General features: G+C 38.4%; 1 protein-coding gene across 1 annotated transcript in view; it reads left to right on the top strand.

Annotated features, from left to right (window-relative positions):
- The window catches only part of LOC124554946 (contactin), a 160443-nt gene that overhangs the window by 37948 nt on the left and 102912 nt on the right, over positions 1-19583 (top strand). Inside the window, exons 6-9 of the mRNA XM_047128645.1 lie at positions 1999-2176; positions 7740-7940; positions 13807-13909; positions 18825-19006. Of these exons, the coding sequence (XP_046984601.1) occupies positions 1999-2176; positions 7740-7940; positions 13807-13909; positions 18825-19006 (664 nt within the window). The remainder of the gene's footprint in view (positions 1-1998; positions 2177-7739; positions 7941-13806; positions 13910-18824; positions 19007-19583) is intronic.

Below are 19583 nucleotides of genomic sequence, written 5' to 3'. Positions count from 1 at the left end.
CTTGCCCGGTTCACTAATATTGTGTGTTAACATTTGGGAGTTTCAAATACATTTGATAATGGTCTAATATAAAGGCTGAAGCCAGTCATGTGGACTTAATAAAGTTCTAATGAAGCAACTGGAGTGGCTTTTCATTAATTAAAAAAATAAATGTACTGCAAAGAAAGGCAACAAATAAATTTCATTCATGTTAATCCTAGTTTCAAGCTATCCTTTGCAGTGGTTGCTGATGATTCTGAAGACTGTCTTTCCTACAATTTACTGCAACCAGTATGTCACTTTGTGCACTCTTTTTCCTATGTCTATCAAAAGACTGAGAGGGAGGAGGAAAACTAAGGTAACAACTAAGAGATAGTAAAATCATCATGGCCAGAATCAACTGCCATCCAGGACATTGATAATGTAGATGAATGTTAGCTTGACAGAATCACATTTATTCTTCAGTTAATTACTTTGTAGGCCTCACTGGGCTGGAGAATACTGTTGTGAAATGTAAACAGTTTCATAACCCACCTGGCGCACGTAAAGTCCTTATCAGTGGGTAGACCTGTGTATGCCTTCAAGATTAATTTTTGGTGTATGGATTTATCGTATTTTCAGAAAGAACAATACAAGGTTTAAAGCGGATAAGACAGAAATGGTGGTATTCGTCTATGACACATCTCTGCTCACCAGTCACCCTCACTGCAGCACTATAAACATAAATATGCCTTGTTGATATTGCAATCTGCTCTATCATAATCGTAAATATTTCCTAGTGTGCCACAGTGGACAGCTTCCTCACCGAATTGCTGTCCAATGCTTTTTTGATATAATGATCACTTGAAAGTTTCTCAGATGTTGTATCAGGTGGTGTCATGAAATATGCAAAATATTTCACTGAGACAGCTTCTCCTTCAGGTGTGGCTGTGGAGATAAGGAGCTGCCTTATTAAAATATTATGCAGGTTCCACAATGCTTGAGAACCTTTCATGTTTGCTTTCCGTTATGTTTTACATGGTACTGGTTTACCTCACAATGTTTCATTTTATTGCACTGGTGAAAGGGCTGTGTGTAAACAACCTACACATTTTGTGGCTGTTGGCTAAAATTTTGAGTAGCATAGCTGAGGTTCTACCATCAAGGGTTTATAAGAAAACTGTAACTTTTGACGACAAGAAAAACCACTCATTTAATTTCAGTCCCTAGAATCCTCTTGGCTTTGTGTTGTCATCCATCCCAACTTTTAAGTAAATTGGGATGGCACTGAATTGATCATGTATTGTAATGGAGTAAATCTACTATGGAAGCAGGCAGTATCATTGAATTATAGTCTACATCAGTCTGCAGAAAGTTGGGGAATGAACCAAGTATAAAATGCTGCAATCATTGTTAAGGTTCTCCAGGTTGGCATGACAATTACAGTTTTATTCATATAGGCAGTTTGCATAAGTACAGTAGTAACAATAATGTAATTGACAGTTTAAGTTATGAACGCCTTCGTGGAATTTGAAAAAGTAGCTGTCGGCCTTCACTTCCTGTCTTCATGAGAGAAGAATAATTTATGTTTTCAATCTCTGAAAGTGAACTTTGAATTGTCCTGCAGGTGCCTATTGTACTGTTCAAGGTGTAATAAAATATCAAGCTAGGTGGCACAGTGTTTAAAACACTTATCATGTGTTCAGGAGGAGAGGGGTTCAGATCCTTGCCCATCTATCCAGATTAAGGTTCCATGGTTTTCCTAAGTTGCTGAAGAAAAATGCTTTGAAGGTTCCCTCAAAAAGGCCTGTTTTACCCTTGCCCAATCTGAGCATGTTTTCAATGTTCTGCAGGGCAATAATCTGTAAATAATGTAGTAAGTGTCATTAAAACATTATCTCTGTCCATAATACTTGTTACTTCCCATTACAGTTTATAAATGACTGACATACCGTATTAGCCACATCTTACAATATTGAAACGTGCGTAAGTTTACCTTAATTAAAGACTAATCATTAGCACTATTGGTCCCTGTTTTAGATTGAGGACAGAGCTTCGTACCATTGCAAGGCAACAAATATGTTTGGTACCATCATGTCTGAAAGTGTGCAGCTGTCTTTTGGTTTTATTGGTGAATTTAACCTCAAACGCTCACCAGAAACTGGAAATCAGAATTGGGGCAAAACTGTTTTTTGTGATCCTCCACAATTTTTTCCTGGTAAGTATGATTTATGATTCTTCTTTACAAATTCCTATTTATATACTACGTCACATCTGTTTAAGTTACTGTTATGTCAGTAATTTAATCAAAATATTATTTTTGGCAGAATAATATAATATTTTTAATAACAACAGCTGAGATGTGAACAACATCCTTCATTTCTAATGTTCACTATTAATCCTCGAGAGGGTGCACCATTTTTCCTAACATGAGCGGACACCCAGCGTGCTTTGTACATATGTAAACTTCCATTATATCATTCTGTTGCCACAGACAGGTGTTCCCTCACAGTAATGACCCACTTAAAGCGTTAAACAGCGCAGTTGCATCACATCCCAGCCAACTTCTTATTTGATTCCTAATTATCTTGTCTACAACTGCCTCATTGTGAGATTGTGCTGCTAGTTCATAATCTGGCTCATTTCCTTATATGGATCGTTAATTTTTTTTCTCATATAGCTTGCTGTTTATTTTATATTACTGCTGCGCACACTTGGATATATGATAATATGAATTATCAGTGTGTTAGATGAAGCAATAAGGAAGGAATAGGTATGGGCTCACAGTTGCGAAACAACAATGGAACTGTGCAAAACAATTTTATTTTTGTTTGTTTCAAAAGCGATGCTGAACGGTCCTAGTGAAATGAAGTGATGTTGTCAGTTCTCCTCATGCCAACCAATGAAAAGCAATCTCTCAGATCTGCGCATGCGCACTGCAGCGCCACAGCGGCACGAACTCGAAGCGGCTAGCAGCCGACACGAGCACGCCATTCTTCACAGTACCAAAAAGTGTGGTTTGAGTACGTAATACTGTTAAAATTTCGCTAACCATGGACTTCCATAAAAGCAGGATAATGTAGAATATTGACTGTGTTCTGGAAACTGTCGTAATTGTCACATTATGTCATTTTATTCTCATTCACATCGACGTCTTGTATTGGATTTTACATTTCAGAATATGAGTTAGGAATGGAGTGTAGTACCACATTGTACAAATAAATCTATAGAAACACCCAAAAAATTCATCAAATTTTCTGTTTTCCATTGTTCCTTAGTTGCTTCAAAGTTCATAGAGGTTTGTCCCATCTATGCAACTAATAGGAGGCAGTTTGTTTACTGCCATATGCGTTTTGCTTCCTTTATTCGTGATGATGCTTCACAAACAAAAGAAGCGAAATGCGTATGGGAATAAACTGTCTTCAATTAGTTGCATAGATGGAACACATCTCCACAAACTCAAAAAATTGTTTAAGGGAGTGTCAAAGAATAAGGAGATGCATAGAATGGGGTTGTAGCTCGCTCCTAGAGATCAAAATGATGAAGTAGCCTCCTTCCCTATGCGATTCATCAACAATTTGGTTCATAAAAACAAAATTTAAAAAATCGCCTTTTCGATAGCATGTGGCGAGTGCAGTTACAGAAGTTCGTTGTAGTTTATAACATGCATCCGATGAATCGAAATGTTTCATATATGGTGGTATAGTCTGAAAATATTGTCATGGGAACCTTTCATCTCTGTCAACTGTTGTTAAGGATTCGATCGCAGATAAATACTTGTGACAAGCTAGAGTATGAAGGTGATTGCTGCTAGTTTCATTCGCAGTAATTTACGTTGTGCTCTTAGTTTCCTGTCTGACCACACTCTCAGAAATCGCTATGTATTCCAAAAAAAAATGGTGAATTATTTGTGACAGGAAGTCGTATAAATGTCACTGTCAGTTATTTCATGCACAGTAGTTTCATCTTTCATTTCTTAAACATATGGAAGTCACGAAATCGAAGATACTCGTTACTGAGAAAGCGTGCTCTTACGTGTAAATTACAATGAATATTTCAGAAAAATGCTTAACTTTGACAGTTAACGAAATCTCAAAATGTGTTGCAAACACAAAGAGGAAAAAAAAATGTTCGCATCCAGCAGTATACGAACCCATGCCCTTTGCCATGGCATTTTGTTACCTTACCAACTTCGCTACTACAACTCGCATGCTGTCGGCACTTTATTGTATGTAATTCCATGCGAGAGAGAAGCAGGCTGACTTTGTTGCCAAATGATGCCGGAGTAACCTATAAATGCATGAAATTTTGAAAGGTTTCCTCTATCAGACTTCACAAAATTTCTTTGCATGGTTATTTAACAGTTTTAAACGTGTATTGATAATTAATAAGTAAACCATTTGTGGAAAAGAGTATGCAAAGTCACTGGTAATTTCAGCCAACACTCATGTAATGTACATAAGCAGAGCAACTGTCTTGATATTTAATGATCTTTAAGCTCTTAATTGCATAAAAATAACAGTTATTTTGAGAGATTATTGACCAAAAACTTAAAAAAAAAAAAATCATTCACAGTAACAACGTAACCTAACCATATTTCTAACAAAGGAAAATAGTCTATTATGAACTCACTTTCCAACCAGACTCGTCCTGTGGTGATTCTTTATTCTTTAGTAACACAATCACTAAATCGAAAACTAAAACCACTCAATATGTTTAAAATAACAAATTATAGGTGTAAATATATCACAGCTAACTTAACGACAGGGCTGTACTGAAAACCAAAACCTTTTTGCACAGTTGTCAAAAAATCGGCAGGAGGACCGTTTGGTAACAGGTCTCAGAAGCTTACTGAATAGGAAATTTGGATAAAGGACTGAAAATGACGTCAATACTGAGACTAACCTACTGCACCGATCGGTATGAATGATATAGATTGGGGCCACTGTTCAGATTCTTCCAGTCCTTAATCCTCGCCAACATAGTCCTGCGAAACTGTGTAAATCAGACCCACACCTCTTTGTAATATCTCGTCTCCTTCTGTAAAATTCTTATGCTGTGCAATCCCAAATCTGTGGATCCCATCTGACACATTAAAACTCTTGCCTTCTGGGAACTAGAGCAGTATGCACAATGCCACCTCAAAAAAACCTCTCCAATCTGTTCACTTCCTACTCCTACCTTGGACTACCTCTAGCCACCTCCTGTACTCCAGCCTCTAAACCTCCTCCACAGCCCCTCTTGACTGACAAACCCTGCCTTGCAAATCTACTACATTTACCCCACCCTCAAAAACTCCCTCCCACCACCATACAGAAACCACAACCTAAACGGACCCAAAACACAGTCATGAACCCTTCCTTCAGAAGTCTTAGCCCCACAGAAGTACCATTCCTTTCCAAAGGTGTTACATTTTGCCCCACTCCCAAGTTCAATCATGCTGAAGTTGTTGAAGACCGTCTCTCCTTCTCCTGGTCCCTACAGTGGAAACATGTTTTCACCACCAACACTACCCGCCAGACTCAACCAAAGACCAATGTTGAACCATGCGTGACTCAGTTCACTCTTCCATCCAACCATGATCTCCCTAACTGCCCCCAGATCATCTGCTGTTAACTTTCCAGAATTTCTTAACCTCGAACTGTGCTTCACCACCATTCCCCAAATTCCCTCAACACACAAGTTAACCTTACATCCACAGAAAGAACCACAATCCACCACCTAAAAACTGATACTGAACTTATAATCTTACCTGCTGACAAAGGTTGCACTACTGTTGTTTTGAACTGCAAGAATTACCTGGCAAAACGACTCTGCCAGCTGGCAGATTTGTCCACATACAAACTCTGCCACAATGACCCCATTCCAGAAATCCAGCAGGATCTTGAATCCCCCACCCTTTCCACTCCCTGCACTCCTACCTTCTACATGCTTCCTAAAGTCTCTAAACCAAACGACCCAGGACACCCCATTGTAGCTGGTTACTGTGGCTCTACTGAGAGAAACTCTGCTCTCACAGACCAACACGTTACCCACAACCTACCGTAAGATACCAACTGTTTCCTCCACCAACTCTCCCGCTGTTCCTGTCCCTTTACCACTCAGTGCCCTGCTCGTCTCTAATGATGGCACCTCCCTTTACACTAATATCCCATTATTGAACACTACCTTTCCCAGTGCCCGAAAGATTCCAGACCTACAACCTCCTTCCTGGTCACCATGACCAATAATATCCTCACCCACAATTACTGCTCCTTTGGAGGCATCATCTACAAAGAATCCAGGATATGGCAATGGGCACCTGCATGGCACAATCCTATGCCAACCTGTTCATAGACAATTTAGAGGAATCATTCCTAACAACCCAGAATCCCAAACCCCTCACATGGTTTGGATTCACTGACGACACAGTTGTGACCTGGATTGAGGGCGAGGTCATGCTATCCACATTCCTCCAGAACCTCATCACCTTCTCCGCCATTTGCTTCACCTGGTCCTTCTCAACACAATGATCCACATTTCTTGATGTTGACCTCTATCTCAAAGATGGTTACATCACTACCTCCATCAGCATCAAACTTACCAATCACCAGCAATACCTTCACTTCCACAGCTGCCACCCATTCCATACCAAGAAGCCCCTTCCATACATGCTAGCCACCCACAGCCATCGCATCTTTAGTGATGAGCAGTCTATCTTTTTCATAATATATTTATTTTTCTGACTTATTTATTGTGCAAGCTACAGATTCGTTTTTAATGTGTGTGGTTTATTCCAAATAAGAGACCAACGAAGTTGTGTATTGGGAAAGTCTATTAACTGTTGACATTTTGCATGTATTCGAATTGTATTTATGGAGGAAAAGTAGTTGTAATTCATTTGTGGAACTGTAATATGTATGTACCAGGAGACATTATTCTTAAGGGGGGTAGGACGTGAAACAGGCAGCCTTGGAGCAGGAGAGGCACCAGAGGACATTTTAATTTGCACTGTCTATACTTTTACAAATAAATTCACAAAACTTTGTCAGCATGACCAGGAAGGATTCAGGATTCACACTAATAGGAGTGGAAGTTCAAAAACATAATATAACAAAACAAATTTTTTTACATGTGAAATTTCATCATTTTTTCACTTAGTATTGGCTGCATTTGTTGCTGTAGGTACACTTTTCTTCATAAGTAAGAGAGATTCTTCGATGAAATTTGCACAGCATACAAACCATACTTGCAGGTGTATGAAACTCTAGAATTTCCCAAATCTGTTTAAAACTGTGGTAAAAATTTAGATAATTAACTATAAAATTCGAGTTTTCTCTAAACATAAAGTTTAAAATGTAACAGCCCATTAATTTTTTCATAGATTAAATAAATCCTAGAGTTTCATACACCTGTAAGTATGGTTTGTAAGCTGCGCAAAATTCATCGAGGAATTTCTCTTACTTATGAAGAAAAGTGTACCTATAGCAACAAATGCAGCCAACAGTAAGTGAAAAAAAAAATCATGAAATTTCACTTTAAAAAAATATTATTTTTTCATGTTTTTGAACTTCCACTGCTATGAGTGTGAAACCTGAATCCTTCCTGGTTGTGCTAACAAAGTTTTATGAATTTATTTGTAAAAGTATAGACAGTTCAAATTAAAATGTCCTGTGGTGCCTCTCCTTCTCGAAGTCGGCCCATTTGACGTCCTACCTCCCTTAAATGTATGATATTACTGTGGTTAAGTAATGTAAGTGAAAATCTTACGTTGTTCTACTTCGGAATTTTACATTTTGCAGGTGTTAATTATTACTGGGCTCGAGATTACTTCCCGAATTTTGTTGAAGAAGATAAAAGAGTATTTGTTTCATACGATGGAGCACTATATTTTTCAGCCCTCGAAAATATTGATCGTGGTAATTACAGCTGCAGTGTACAAAGCAAAGTGTCAGATAAGGGAAGGACTGGACCTTTCTTTCCACTCCGTGTTAATCCAAACTGTAAGTATGAAGCAAATAGTCGTATTTGTATGCAACCAAATTTTCCAGAAAGATTATAGTGCATTTAAAATTTGTTGCGACTTTTGACAGTTCAGCATGGATGAGTGGAGGGAACTGTAGTTGCCAGTGTGTGCTGAGCATGTCGGTGGGTGACAATAACACCAGGCTATCTCTGCACGTAACTTGTCAAGCTCGCTTGACTGCTTGAACAGCAAGCTGTGCAAGTCGGCTGATCTGCAATCTCTGAGTCTTGCACATCTTATAGCTTCATTTGTCGGCTTCATTATGAATTGCCTATCATTTCATTAATGGTCATAGTTATTGTGATATTTTGATATTAAGGTGAATTACTGTAAGAAGAATGTTTGCAGTGAAAAATATGGGTCACTATGAATTAGTGTCGGTGTACGTTGGGTCATATGTTGCTCTGTATGAGATTTAGGTAACATACAGAATTATTCTTTAAACTGAGAAGGATATTGCTATCCGTCTCCAGTGTTGAGAAAAATGGATTGTATGTATAAGGGCTCTGTCACAAACGCACATGCCACTGAAAAGGCAAGAATGAAATATTAATAAATCCCTCGTATCTCATAAATTGTCTGAAACATCAAAACAAGATTTTGGCAAATGATAGCGCACAAAGAGGAGACTATTTTGCCATTTGATTAATATGTGAAACTTTTATACCTACTGCGACATTCAAGCAACTATAGATGTTTTTAAATGAAATAATGTAACTTTAAGGACCATCAATAGCCGATGAAATGGGAGTTGCTGTGGTTTTTGCAACAATATAAATAAATAAGTTGCACATTTATTTTTATACTGAGAATGGGCTCTTTCTTAAATATTGGCCTGTTTCGCCCTCAGTTGCTAGTTTAATAATGCACTAATTTATGAATCTGGCACAGTGTCAACTGCATTAGAATGTTTGTGAGATGAATATTTGTAAACTGCTTTGTTTAAGCAAATGAAGCAGATGTTAACATTGCAACAAGAAAAGTAACATATCACTCAAAACTCGACACAGTCCCTTATGAATCCATGTCTCCTCAACTATCAACTTGGTATGACTGACAACTTGAGACCAGCTCCTGTGATGTAACATTTGCAATGACTTCTTTTGTCACCATTTCAGCCTCACTGAGCATGTATGTCATGTTTTTTGCCACATTACTTTTCACCTAAACCCATATATTCTCAGTCAGATTTAAAAGAGCACGATACGGAGGAAGCCGGATTAAACATTATCCAGGTCGTTGACCCGGTAGTGTATTTTTGGCTTGTACTGCAAGTTCCATTAACTTCACCTTACACAAGCTAGGTTTAACTTTATCTAACCAAACATTTCTTTGTATCCAGAGAAAAATAGCCACTTTCCTCTGCTGCATTGTTGGAGCTTTAGCCATAACAACCGACTGGTATGGTGCATTGTCCATTACTACGGTCGAATCTGGAAGAATATTTTGTGGCAGAACATTATCTTCACAGCTGGTGAAAGTGTTCTTGGATGACCATTTTTATTGCGAATCTCGTGTTCAGACGTGCTGTACTGTTATTAATCCAGTGCCATCACGAAACTATCGTTCACAATACCTGACGAATGTAGAACACTTCAACGCCAGAAAATATCACTTTACAATGGGAGCTAATGAACATAGGTGCATATAATGTGTGATACCATGTGGTGCTGTTTAACCACATTGTGGGAACGGGTGCTTTACCAACTGAACTGCTGGCGGTATGGAAAGCCAGCTCGCCATTGGCGTTACCTGGGCAATAGCGTCATGTCTGCTCTGGTGGGACAAACTTCAAAAGTTGCAACTAATTTTAAATGCAGTATAGCTGCACTTAATAATATTTTGCCTATGGCATTTGCATGCATTATGCATATTAATTTCGCACAGTTTAGTTGTTGTTAATTGTCATCTTGTCTGTGCATTGTACGTTTTGATCCTTGTGTGTAATAAAGATGATTGCATTGGGAAGAAGTCGTATAAACCCAAACGTGTTTCAGCATCTTTTTTGTGCCATTGTCAGTAAGTACATTTCATTCAAATCTGTAAAATGTGAACATGTTTCAAGTGATAATTATTCAACAAAAATTAGGCCTAAAACAGTTTTTGTTTGTTGTTGTCATTAACATAGGTTTTTTGCATTTATTGGGTCATATAGAACCATCTTTTCATTATCGTATGTCCACCCCTGGTAGCTGAATGGTCAGCGTGACGGATTGTCACTCCTCTGGGCCTGGGTTTGATTCCCGGCTCGGTCAGGGAATTTTCTCCGCCCAGGGACTGGGTGTTGTGCTATCATCATCATCATCATCATCATCATCCTATCATCCTCATCGACTGCAGGTCGCCGAAGTGGCGTCAAATTAAAGGCCTGCACCCGGCGAACGGTCTGCCCTACAGGGGGCCCATAGCCATACTATTAAATAAATAAATAAATTATCGTATGCTGGTAGTTTTTCATCTGCAACTAAATGTTGTTGTGAATTTGGTTGGCAAGTTAACACAGCGCTTTACACCTGAGCATAATTTCGTTGCTCAGAAATGTTTCGCTTCTGTATTTGTAATTACCTACATTTTGCTATTGAAAGTCCTTTTTCATCTGCATTCTCATAAGTTAGTTGAGCAGCTCACACAAATACTACACACAATTTTTCTAACTACTTTCTAAATAACACTTTCTACAGAACCAAATCGCAGTGTGTCCAGTCCCAGTTGATGTTTCAAGGTAGTATGGCACCAAATTTGGATTTTGTTTACTTCCCACCCCCACCCTCTCTCTCTCTCTCTCTCTCTCTCTCTCTCTCTGTGTTTGTGTGTGCATGCGTGCGGACGTGCATGTTTAGCTTATGATATAGAATGTGATCGGATTTTAGTATTTTAAAATCTGTTTTTGTGTTACTTGGTGATGGTTTTGGGCTATTAGGTGGTCGGCAAATGGGTTGTTCTGTGTTGTCCTACTAGGTTTTGTATATACGTGGCCTGTTCATTCGCTTTCTGTTCGTCTGTCACATAAGTATCATAGCAGTTTTCTCGTGCTATTTGTTGTATTGTGTTTAATGCTTGTTTGTTTTTAATTAGGTAATTTGGCCTATGGTCTGGACCATTGCTTGGTGATTGTCACTTACTGAAGTGTTCTCACTGTTAAATTTGACAGATAATACATTGAGACAGCAGTTTTGTTATTGGAGGGCTAACCTTGTTGTACTTGTTTGATTTTGTAGTAACACCGAGTGAGAGGTGATGCAGTGGTATGACACTTGACTTATATTTGGGAGGACAGCAGTTCTAATCCTGGCACAGAAATCAAGATTTAGGTGTTCCACCATCTCTCTAAAACACTTAAGGCAGATGGCAGGACCGTTCTTAACAACATTTTTATTGACAAAAAGTTAAATCATAATTATACTTTCACAAGCTCAGTGCTTTTTTTTTTTTTTTGGCAGTGTCAATCAATTCTCAGTTGCCCAAAACAAGACAGAAATTTCCAAATGCAATGTTTTACTCTCAACTTTGCAATGCATTTATTCATGGAGCAAAGTCCTTAAAAAATGTTTCGATGAAGTACCATATTTACTTGAGTCTAAGCCGCACTCGAATCTAAGCCACACCTAAAAAATGAGACTCAAAGTCAAGGGGAAAAAAATTTCCCAAATCTAAGCCGCACCTGAAATTTGAGACTCGAATTTCAAGGGGAGAGAAAAGTTTTAGGCTGCACCTCCAAATCGAAACAAAGTTGTTCCATTGTAATATGAGACACAATTTAGGTTGAATGAGTGACGATACAGCTACAGTAGTTTGGCTCGAGTGATAGGCTTAGCAGTTAAACTTTACCAGGTAGCCATTGCTATGCGTGAGGCGCTCCGTCCGTATTTATACGGGTACCCTTCCTTTTTCACGTGCTTCGTCTGGTTTGAATTGATTGCTTATTTTTCTTTGATCTGATCAAGTGCGATTCTCTTTGTTATAAGTGGTTACGTCATTCTAAGCTGAAAATGCATTATTGTACTGTGTCATGCATTGTTTGTCGAATTCTCATAATGAGTGTTTACGACCTGTCGCCGCTCGCAGCATGGCTTGCTTTTGTGTGTGCTACTGCCGCTTACAATAAAGAAAGAGAGAGAGAGAGAGAGAGGAGAGAGAGAGAGAGAGAGAGAGAGAGAGAGAGAGAGAGAGAGAGGAATCATCTTGTTAGCGAAACAATGGCAAGAGACTGCTATTTGTTGTTACTTACACTGCTGATTTCTTTGATAATGATCAACAAGAACCAAATAATATACTGCGTATGATAGATGATGTTCTGAAAGAGAGTTTAGCGAAAATTTTTCTCCGTTTGAAAATCTTTGCAGACGCCTCTTTAGTACATTACATTCTGCACAGAAATTAGTCATCTTAGATTTAAAAATCTAGTCAGTTGCCGTGCTTCATTTCTGATTGTATCACTATTCGGCATAAGAATAATACATATATGAACATGACACAATATGTATATTCTTCCGCGTTTGCTGTTGTCTCACTCTAGTTTCATAGTTTATTAGGCAGACAGGATTTAAATGAGATGGCAGCAAACACGAAAGAATACATGGCAAAATGTTTATATTCGTATTATTCTTATGGTGAAGAGAATACTGCATGTGATTCACAATTCATAAAAGTTCCTATTAGCAACCATCTCTTGTCACAGGTAGGAAAAAATTCAGAACGTAGATTTAACCATATTGACAAACATCCCAAACAGTCTTGCCAGTCGGATTTATGTAGTACATTGAAAGGCTGCTACATTCGAAGATGAACAATACGGAATTTGTAGTTACTTCGTTGGATAATGTATGAAAATGCAGTGGTCGAAACTCGGGGCGTAGAAAAAAAGCTCGTCTTCCACCTTTTTTTTTTTAATTTATTTACTAACACAGAGGTTTTGGCACCAGTATTTATCTTTGTGCCTGTAAAGCATGCCTGTGTAGCGCTACATATATTCAACGGCAGAAGTTAGTTGTGGCGGCACCTACCAACATTTTAAAGAACTTCCACTTACTTTTCACTCGGTTCTAAGCTGCAGGCGGCTTTTCGGATTACAAAGACTGGAAAAAAGTGCAGCTTAGATTCGAGTAAATGTGCTAAGAGTTAGTGAGATCAGATAACTAGTCTATAACCCTGATCTCACCCAACGGACTTTCTGTGTTAACTATTCAAAATGTCTGGCATTGCCTTTTTAACAACGAAACATGCTTCATTTAGAACCTGTGTATATAGGCTCCTATGCTTTTATTTGTACTTGTGTGGTAGTTGCTGTTTTTTTAGCCCTATCTTTACAGAGACTGTATTATGTGGAGAGTACCTCTCATCACAAACTGTTCTTCTAGATACATGTATATCCAGTGCTTGCTTGATCAACTGTTTTTCTAAGCATCTGCCCAACACTAAAGGCTTCAAGGACATAGCAGCAAGTATATTTTATCTACAGGCTCAAAGTTGTCGCTGAGAAAGAATTATTTTTATCTCTGCCTTGTACATGCTTTGTTGACTGTATGTGACTGGCTAAAACTGGGAGGAAAGGAGAGAATGATGTGAGAGGTTGAAGTTTGAAGTCTGTCTATGGTGGATCATATTAGACAGTTGTTCCCCAAGTTTGAGTCGTGAGTGCAGCACACAAATTTAATTTGTCGCATAAAATAAATGCACTGTGTACTATGCAGAGATTAAGAGAATTCTATTTCGGCAAACTTATTTTCTTCATAACTATTTTTGATATACATAACTTATATGCTATCATACGATAATGGTACTTTGTACACTGCAAACATTATAAAAATTGTTTATTCGTTCATAAATTACATTCCATGTTTCAGCAAACTATCAGCAGTTGAAATTTCCTAACAACTTCCCAAAGGCTTTCCCGGAGGCACCTGTTGCGGGACAAGATGTACGTTTAGAGTGCGTTGCCTTTGGATAGTAAGTAACTGATTTTTACTAATTCATATGCTTATTTCTATTATCATCTTGCACTGTTTTAGGCAGAGAGAGAGAGAGAGAGAGAGAGAGAGAGAGTTTTGTTTCATTTCATTTGTCTTAACATTAAAATTATTATTGGTATGAAGAGCAAGAGTCATGTTCATCACGATATGATGATACCAGCAATTTGCCACATTACATTTGCAGTAATTTACGGATACATTTTACCTGCCTTCGTAGCTGAGTAGTCAGTGCGGCTGACTGCCATGTGGAGGACCTGGGTTCGATTCCTGGTACTGCCAGGAATTTTTCCATGTTGGGAGGACTGTTACAGGGTGTACTCAGTCCTGTGAGGCATTCTAAGAAGCTACTTAGCCAATTGGTAATGGTTCCGAGGTCAAGAAACCGGACAATGACCCAGAGAGTAGTGCATTGACCACGTCCCCCTCCATATTGCATTCAATGACACTGTAAAGTTCCACATTCTGGCCCTAGGCAGACCAATCAAACCCAATCGACCAATGTGTCATCCTCTGCCAACAGTGTCATTGAATGCAGTATGGAGGGGGACGTGGTCAATGCACAGAGGATGACACATTGGTCGATTGGGTTTGATTGGTCTGCCTAGGGCCAGAATGTGGAACTTTACCTTCAACTTAAAAATAAATTTTGGTAATTGAGGTTGTGATTGGAAGATGCCTGTATATGGAGAATGATGCCTTTCATTTGTGGCTAGAGTACCACCCAGTTTGAGAGTATTTTATGACACACAGCTTGTATAAAATTTGCCATTGTGTCTGAAGTTATATTAATGAATTACATGATAGGAATAATTCATCTTTTGCTTGATACGAAATTTATCACCTTGCACATAGTTGCAGACTGATGCCCTGAGGTATTTATGATTAATGATTGCATTGTGGAATGTGAATTTTCTTCTGTGACGTCATCACAGGTCGGGAGAATGAGGTGTAAAGCTGGTTGCATGAACAGGTGCTATGTACTGTGAGAGCTTTGAGCTGTTGTTTATTTTACACAAACCAGTTTCTTGATAGTGGTGGTAACTGAATTGTAAAGTTGTGTTTGTGTATGTGTTCTTGAAGTTTTGACTCCGTAATTCAACCGTTTCAGGAGTGTGCTGATTTGGACCTACTAATGTTTTCTTCTGTGGCTACTGCCAACTTTAATGAACAGACACCACTGTAGTGCAGTAGCGCTGTAGTAGCTCTAAGTCGTTTGGCTGCACAGCTAGAAGGAGGTGGACATAATTATACAGGGTGTCTCAGGAGAAATGGTCAATATTCAAATATATGACAGGAATGATCATTGGAAGCAAAAAATCTAGTAAACATTGGCTCTGTAACTTAAAGAGCTATGGACACTTGTTTGGCACAAAAGGTGTGTTTCACAGTAACGAAGATGAACAAGTGCTTATAGCTCTTATGGTATGCATTTTAGAGCCTGTTTTTACCAGACTTTTTTCCTTGTTTTGAACCATACTTCCATCTCTCAATATATGGAAAGGAAAGAGCTTGTAGTAGAAGAGGATTGTTTCACAGTATAGGAGATGGTAAGTGCTCATAGCCCATAAGGTATGCATCATAGAGCCATGTTTATTAAACTTTTTTTTGCATCAGATGATGGTTCTTGCCATGTCCCTGAGTATTGACCATTCCTTCTGGCACAGTCTGTGTACAGAAAGTCTCCTCTGAACCAATACTGCACAAAAAAAATAATTCAAGTAGCACTTGGGCCCATCCATTAACCACAGCAAGATATGTCCCCTGTAATACATTTAGCTGATAATCTTATTCAATCCGAGGACATCCAGCTCCTCAATACTGGGCACGTGGCTCATTTCAGCACTATCTGTCATTATCTTTTCCCCTCCCCCCTTTCCTCCCCTCTACCCACACAGGGGCTTCTCAGCAGGCCTAACTGAATGCAGTGCAACCAACCATATAGACTGTCCGGAACTGTGTGGAGCAGATGACAAATATCATCTGCCAGTACACTGTGCGTTAACCCCAAAGTCTTCAGGTTACTTTAGATGACATTCAGTTTCAAATTGGAATGACAATTCAGAGACAGGCAGGCAGCATTTCGAAGTTTAAAGAATAGATCAACACCAGAGAACCCACAGCATTTTGGGCTGTGAGGGCAATTGTTTGTACCATTTCACTATGGCTGGATATGACTTTCCAGTTGGTCCATGTACTGCAAGGATTTCACCGTGAATCTGTGTGCAGTTTAGGTGTTTTTGCCCACAAGAATCATACTGTCCAATGTACTTCAGCTTTGGAAGGCATTTCCAGCTTCTGTGTCCTTTCACTCCCTCACTGTGATGCACTTAATAACTGCACTGCAGTAGAACTGTATCTGCAGGAAACCCAGAACTTGTTCTTTTTTCTGAAACTGTGCCACTCTTGTTCCACACTGGTCTTAGTGTGGGACAACATGTGTAAATTAGTCCTCCCCCCTCCCCCTGAGGTGATACAAAATGATTTTAACATGTGTCTGGCACATGGATTTCTTCCTTAATGAAAGTACCTGTCAGTGGATGGTGACTTTTCCATACCCACTTGTTTATCTCAGAATATGAATGTATTTATATTCTGTGTTATTGCATCCAAAATGCTATTTTTTTATTTTTTTTTTATTTTTTTATTTTTTATTATTTTTTTATTTTTTAAGTTCTGTGCTGTGACTTCCTATCTAGTGTTGTTAGTACACTGTAAGGTTGGCTACTCTTCCATTTACTTTGTAAATGATAACCCAGTGAAATTCTCGTGGTTTGTTCAGTTTGTGAATTCATATCTTAAGTGAATGAGCCTTTAACAATCTTCTGTTATCAGTTTTTACATTGTGGTTATTTAACCATCTTGGAATGTTTTATTAATGGTAATTGCACTATCAAATGCCCACAACCTACAGTCATATTATTGCAACATGCGAGGAATTGTAAATATGAATTAAGCTGTAGCATTTTAACGGTATATACTCATTACGGCTAGGAAGTAGCACCTTTTTCTTTGAAATTACATTCTATCTATTGATTTTTTCCCCTCATGTTATACACACAAATCTATCAGTTTACTGATAGTTAATGCAGACTTCTCAGTTAGTTTCTAACTACATCTTGCATCTGTTACTGCATGCCTTGACTCTTTCTACACCCTAGTAGTGTGTCCTCCACCTCGTCTTACCACAAACCAGGTAGTGTGATTTACAGTTTCTGGAGATTATTTTATGGACAAACAGGCAATCACTTCCTTAACCTGTCATTCAGAAGGGTGCTAGAGTGTAGCTGTTGTATAAAAACATAGTGTGCTATAAAAATTAGAGAAATACAGACCCTCCTGTCTCTTATTGGTTGTAACAATTTTCTGAATTAAATTTTCTTTTATGTGCAACAGTATAATTGTTACCTGTATGTTATACTACAGGAGTATGTAGTTTATTGATGACTCTCATTTGTGTAGAAGAAAAAGCGAGAGAGATGGCCCACAGGAATTGTACTGATGAAGAAACATGTTCATATCTCAATCTGGCCATTTTAATTTAGATCATCCCCATCTGGCCATCCAGATTTATATTTTCCATGATTTCCCAAAACAACTCCAGGCAAATTTTTCCCTTGAAAAGGGCGTTGCCAATTTCGGAATCCGAGATTGTGCTTCACCTCTAATCACCATGCTGTCAATGGGACATTACACTCTAATCTTCCTTCCTTCTTTCCGTTCAATGAGAGGACAGTTCCTTTGAGGAAACCACAATGGTTATCAGCCCATGTCAGAACAGGACCAATTTGTTAATTTAGTGATCGATTGTTAATATACCAGGCTGTTTTTCAGGAAGGGAACTATTCACATCTGCATCCCACGGTGCTAATTTAGGTTTTGCTGTTTCACTAAATCACTTATATCTTGGTGGCTAAATGAGTTACCATTTGCATGCTTGTAACCAAATTTTTCCCACTTGTCTTTTTATGAGCCACACTCCAGGCTAATAAAATAATAATAATAAAAGAAAAAGGAAATGAGTTGTATCAGAGACCTGTTGAATGGATGCTCAAGAAAAGTAACACGCTCATCATTGGCATTGGAACAACTAGAATTAGAGGCTAACTAAATTTTTTTCAGATGTTATAAACTTCCAGAACAGTATTCTCTTTTCCAGCAACAGCTCTCCCAGTTTGAGCATTCCTTATTTTTTGGCCTGCTAGTAGTTGTATAATTTACGTGTGAGCTGAGAATAGTGAACAGTGATGTTTAATGGTTGATCATATGGCATGCCATCTATCGTGATGTTTTTTCTGTGTCGTCTCCTAGCAAGTTCCTTTATTGTGAAGTATGTGTACATGTGTGAATGGGTTGTGGAGGAGGAGGAGGAGGAGGAGGAGGTGGTGGTGGTGGTGGTGGGGGGATTTGTGTGTTGGCTGATAATGTATGATATAACAGTGGGATCGTGATATATAAAACTACAGGAATTATTTTGGTTATAATGTGATATGAAGAGCCAGATACTGTGTACAGGTCTTTTTTTTTAATTTTTTAATTTTTTTATTTTGAAAACGTTGTTCTTCATACATGTTGTGCCCCCAGGACAGGGTTGTTTTATTGATAAGCAACAATTCAGATATCTGTGTTGTATTGTTCATTTGAGTGGTGTTGTGCCACAAGTTAATATTTAATGAAAGTATTTTACTAACCTTTATACAAAATACATTTACTACTCATTGGTCTGTTGGTTAACCACAATCACAGGCACATTGTACACTCATTTTCTATGGGTATGTATTATTATCTTTGTGGTAGAGCTTAAAAGTAAGGCATAAATTAAAAGTATACTTTTTAATTTGTTGGTAGGTTTTTCTCCAGTAATACATTGCTCTTGTTCTTCTTATGTATTGTAGTCCAGTTCCTTCATACAACTGGACAAGGCGGGGTGCACACTTACCTCGTGGGGTTGTGCTGTCCAACTACAATAGAGTGCTGACAATACCTCGTGTCCAAGTTGAAGATCAAGGAGAATATGTGTGTCATGTTCACAATGACCGAGCATCAATTGACAACGGTGTCATACTTACAATACAAGGTATGCCATATGTAATACATGTTCTGTTGCTGGCTTGATAAATTTATGGTTTATTAGACAAATAATGAACATTACATTATAATGTCAAGGTTAACGTTTGATGATCAGTGCATAAACTGCAGAAGATCCTGTAAATGACTTCTTGGCATAGTACCAGACTTGCTCTGGAGGGAGCTGATTCAGAACTCCATCTGACTATTTCACTCAGCTTCCTTGAAGTGAATAGGTGTGTAATAAAGAAACAATGTTATAGTTTAGGAGATTTTGAACTGTATTGACAGTTCCCATTTTCTGTACCGTATTTGAATTACTATCCTAGTTGCATATGTCAGGTGATGTGAAGTACAGTCTCAAGTGCACTCGCTATCAGAACCAGGCAGCAAACATATCTGAGACCGTCACCCACAGTGTATGTTTCATTATTGTGCCAAAAAATGGACCTGTCAACTTGACAGAGCACTCTAAACTATATCTTTTGTCAATCACACTGGAAAAACCTCACAAATTCAAGTTAGCTAATAAGTACTATAATGATTACATTACCTGAATTGAGGTGTGGTGTTGGTTATGTCACACT

Source organism: Schistocerca americana, chromosome X (genome assembly GCF_021461395.2).
Source record: "Schistocerca americana isolate TAMUIC-IGC-003095 chromosome X, iqSchAmer2.1, whole genome shotgun sequence".
In the NCBI taxonomy this organism is placed as follows: Eukaryota; Metazoa; Arthropoda; class Insecta; order Orthoptera; family Acrididae; genus Schistocerca; species Schistocerca americana.
Note: the sequence above shows the minus strand (reverse complement) of the source record. Positions and strands in the feature narration are given on the sequence as shown.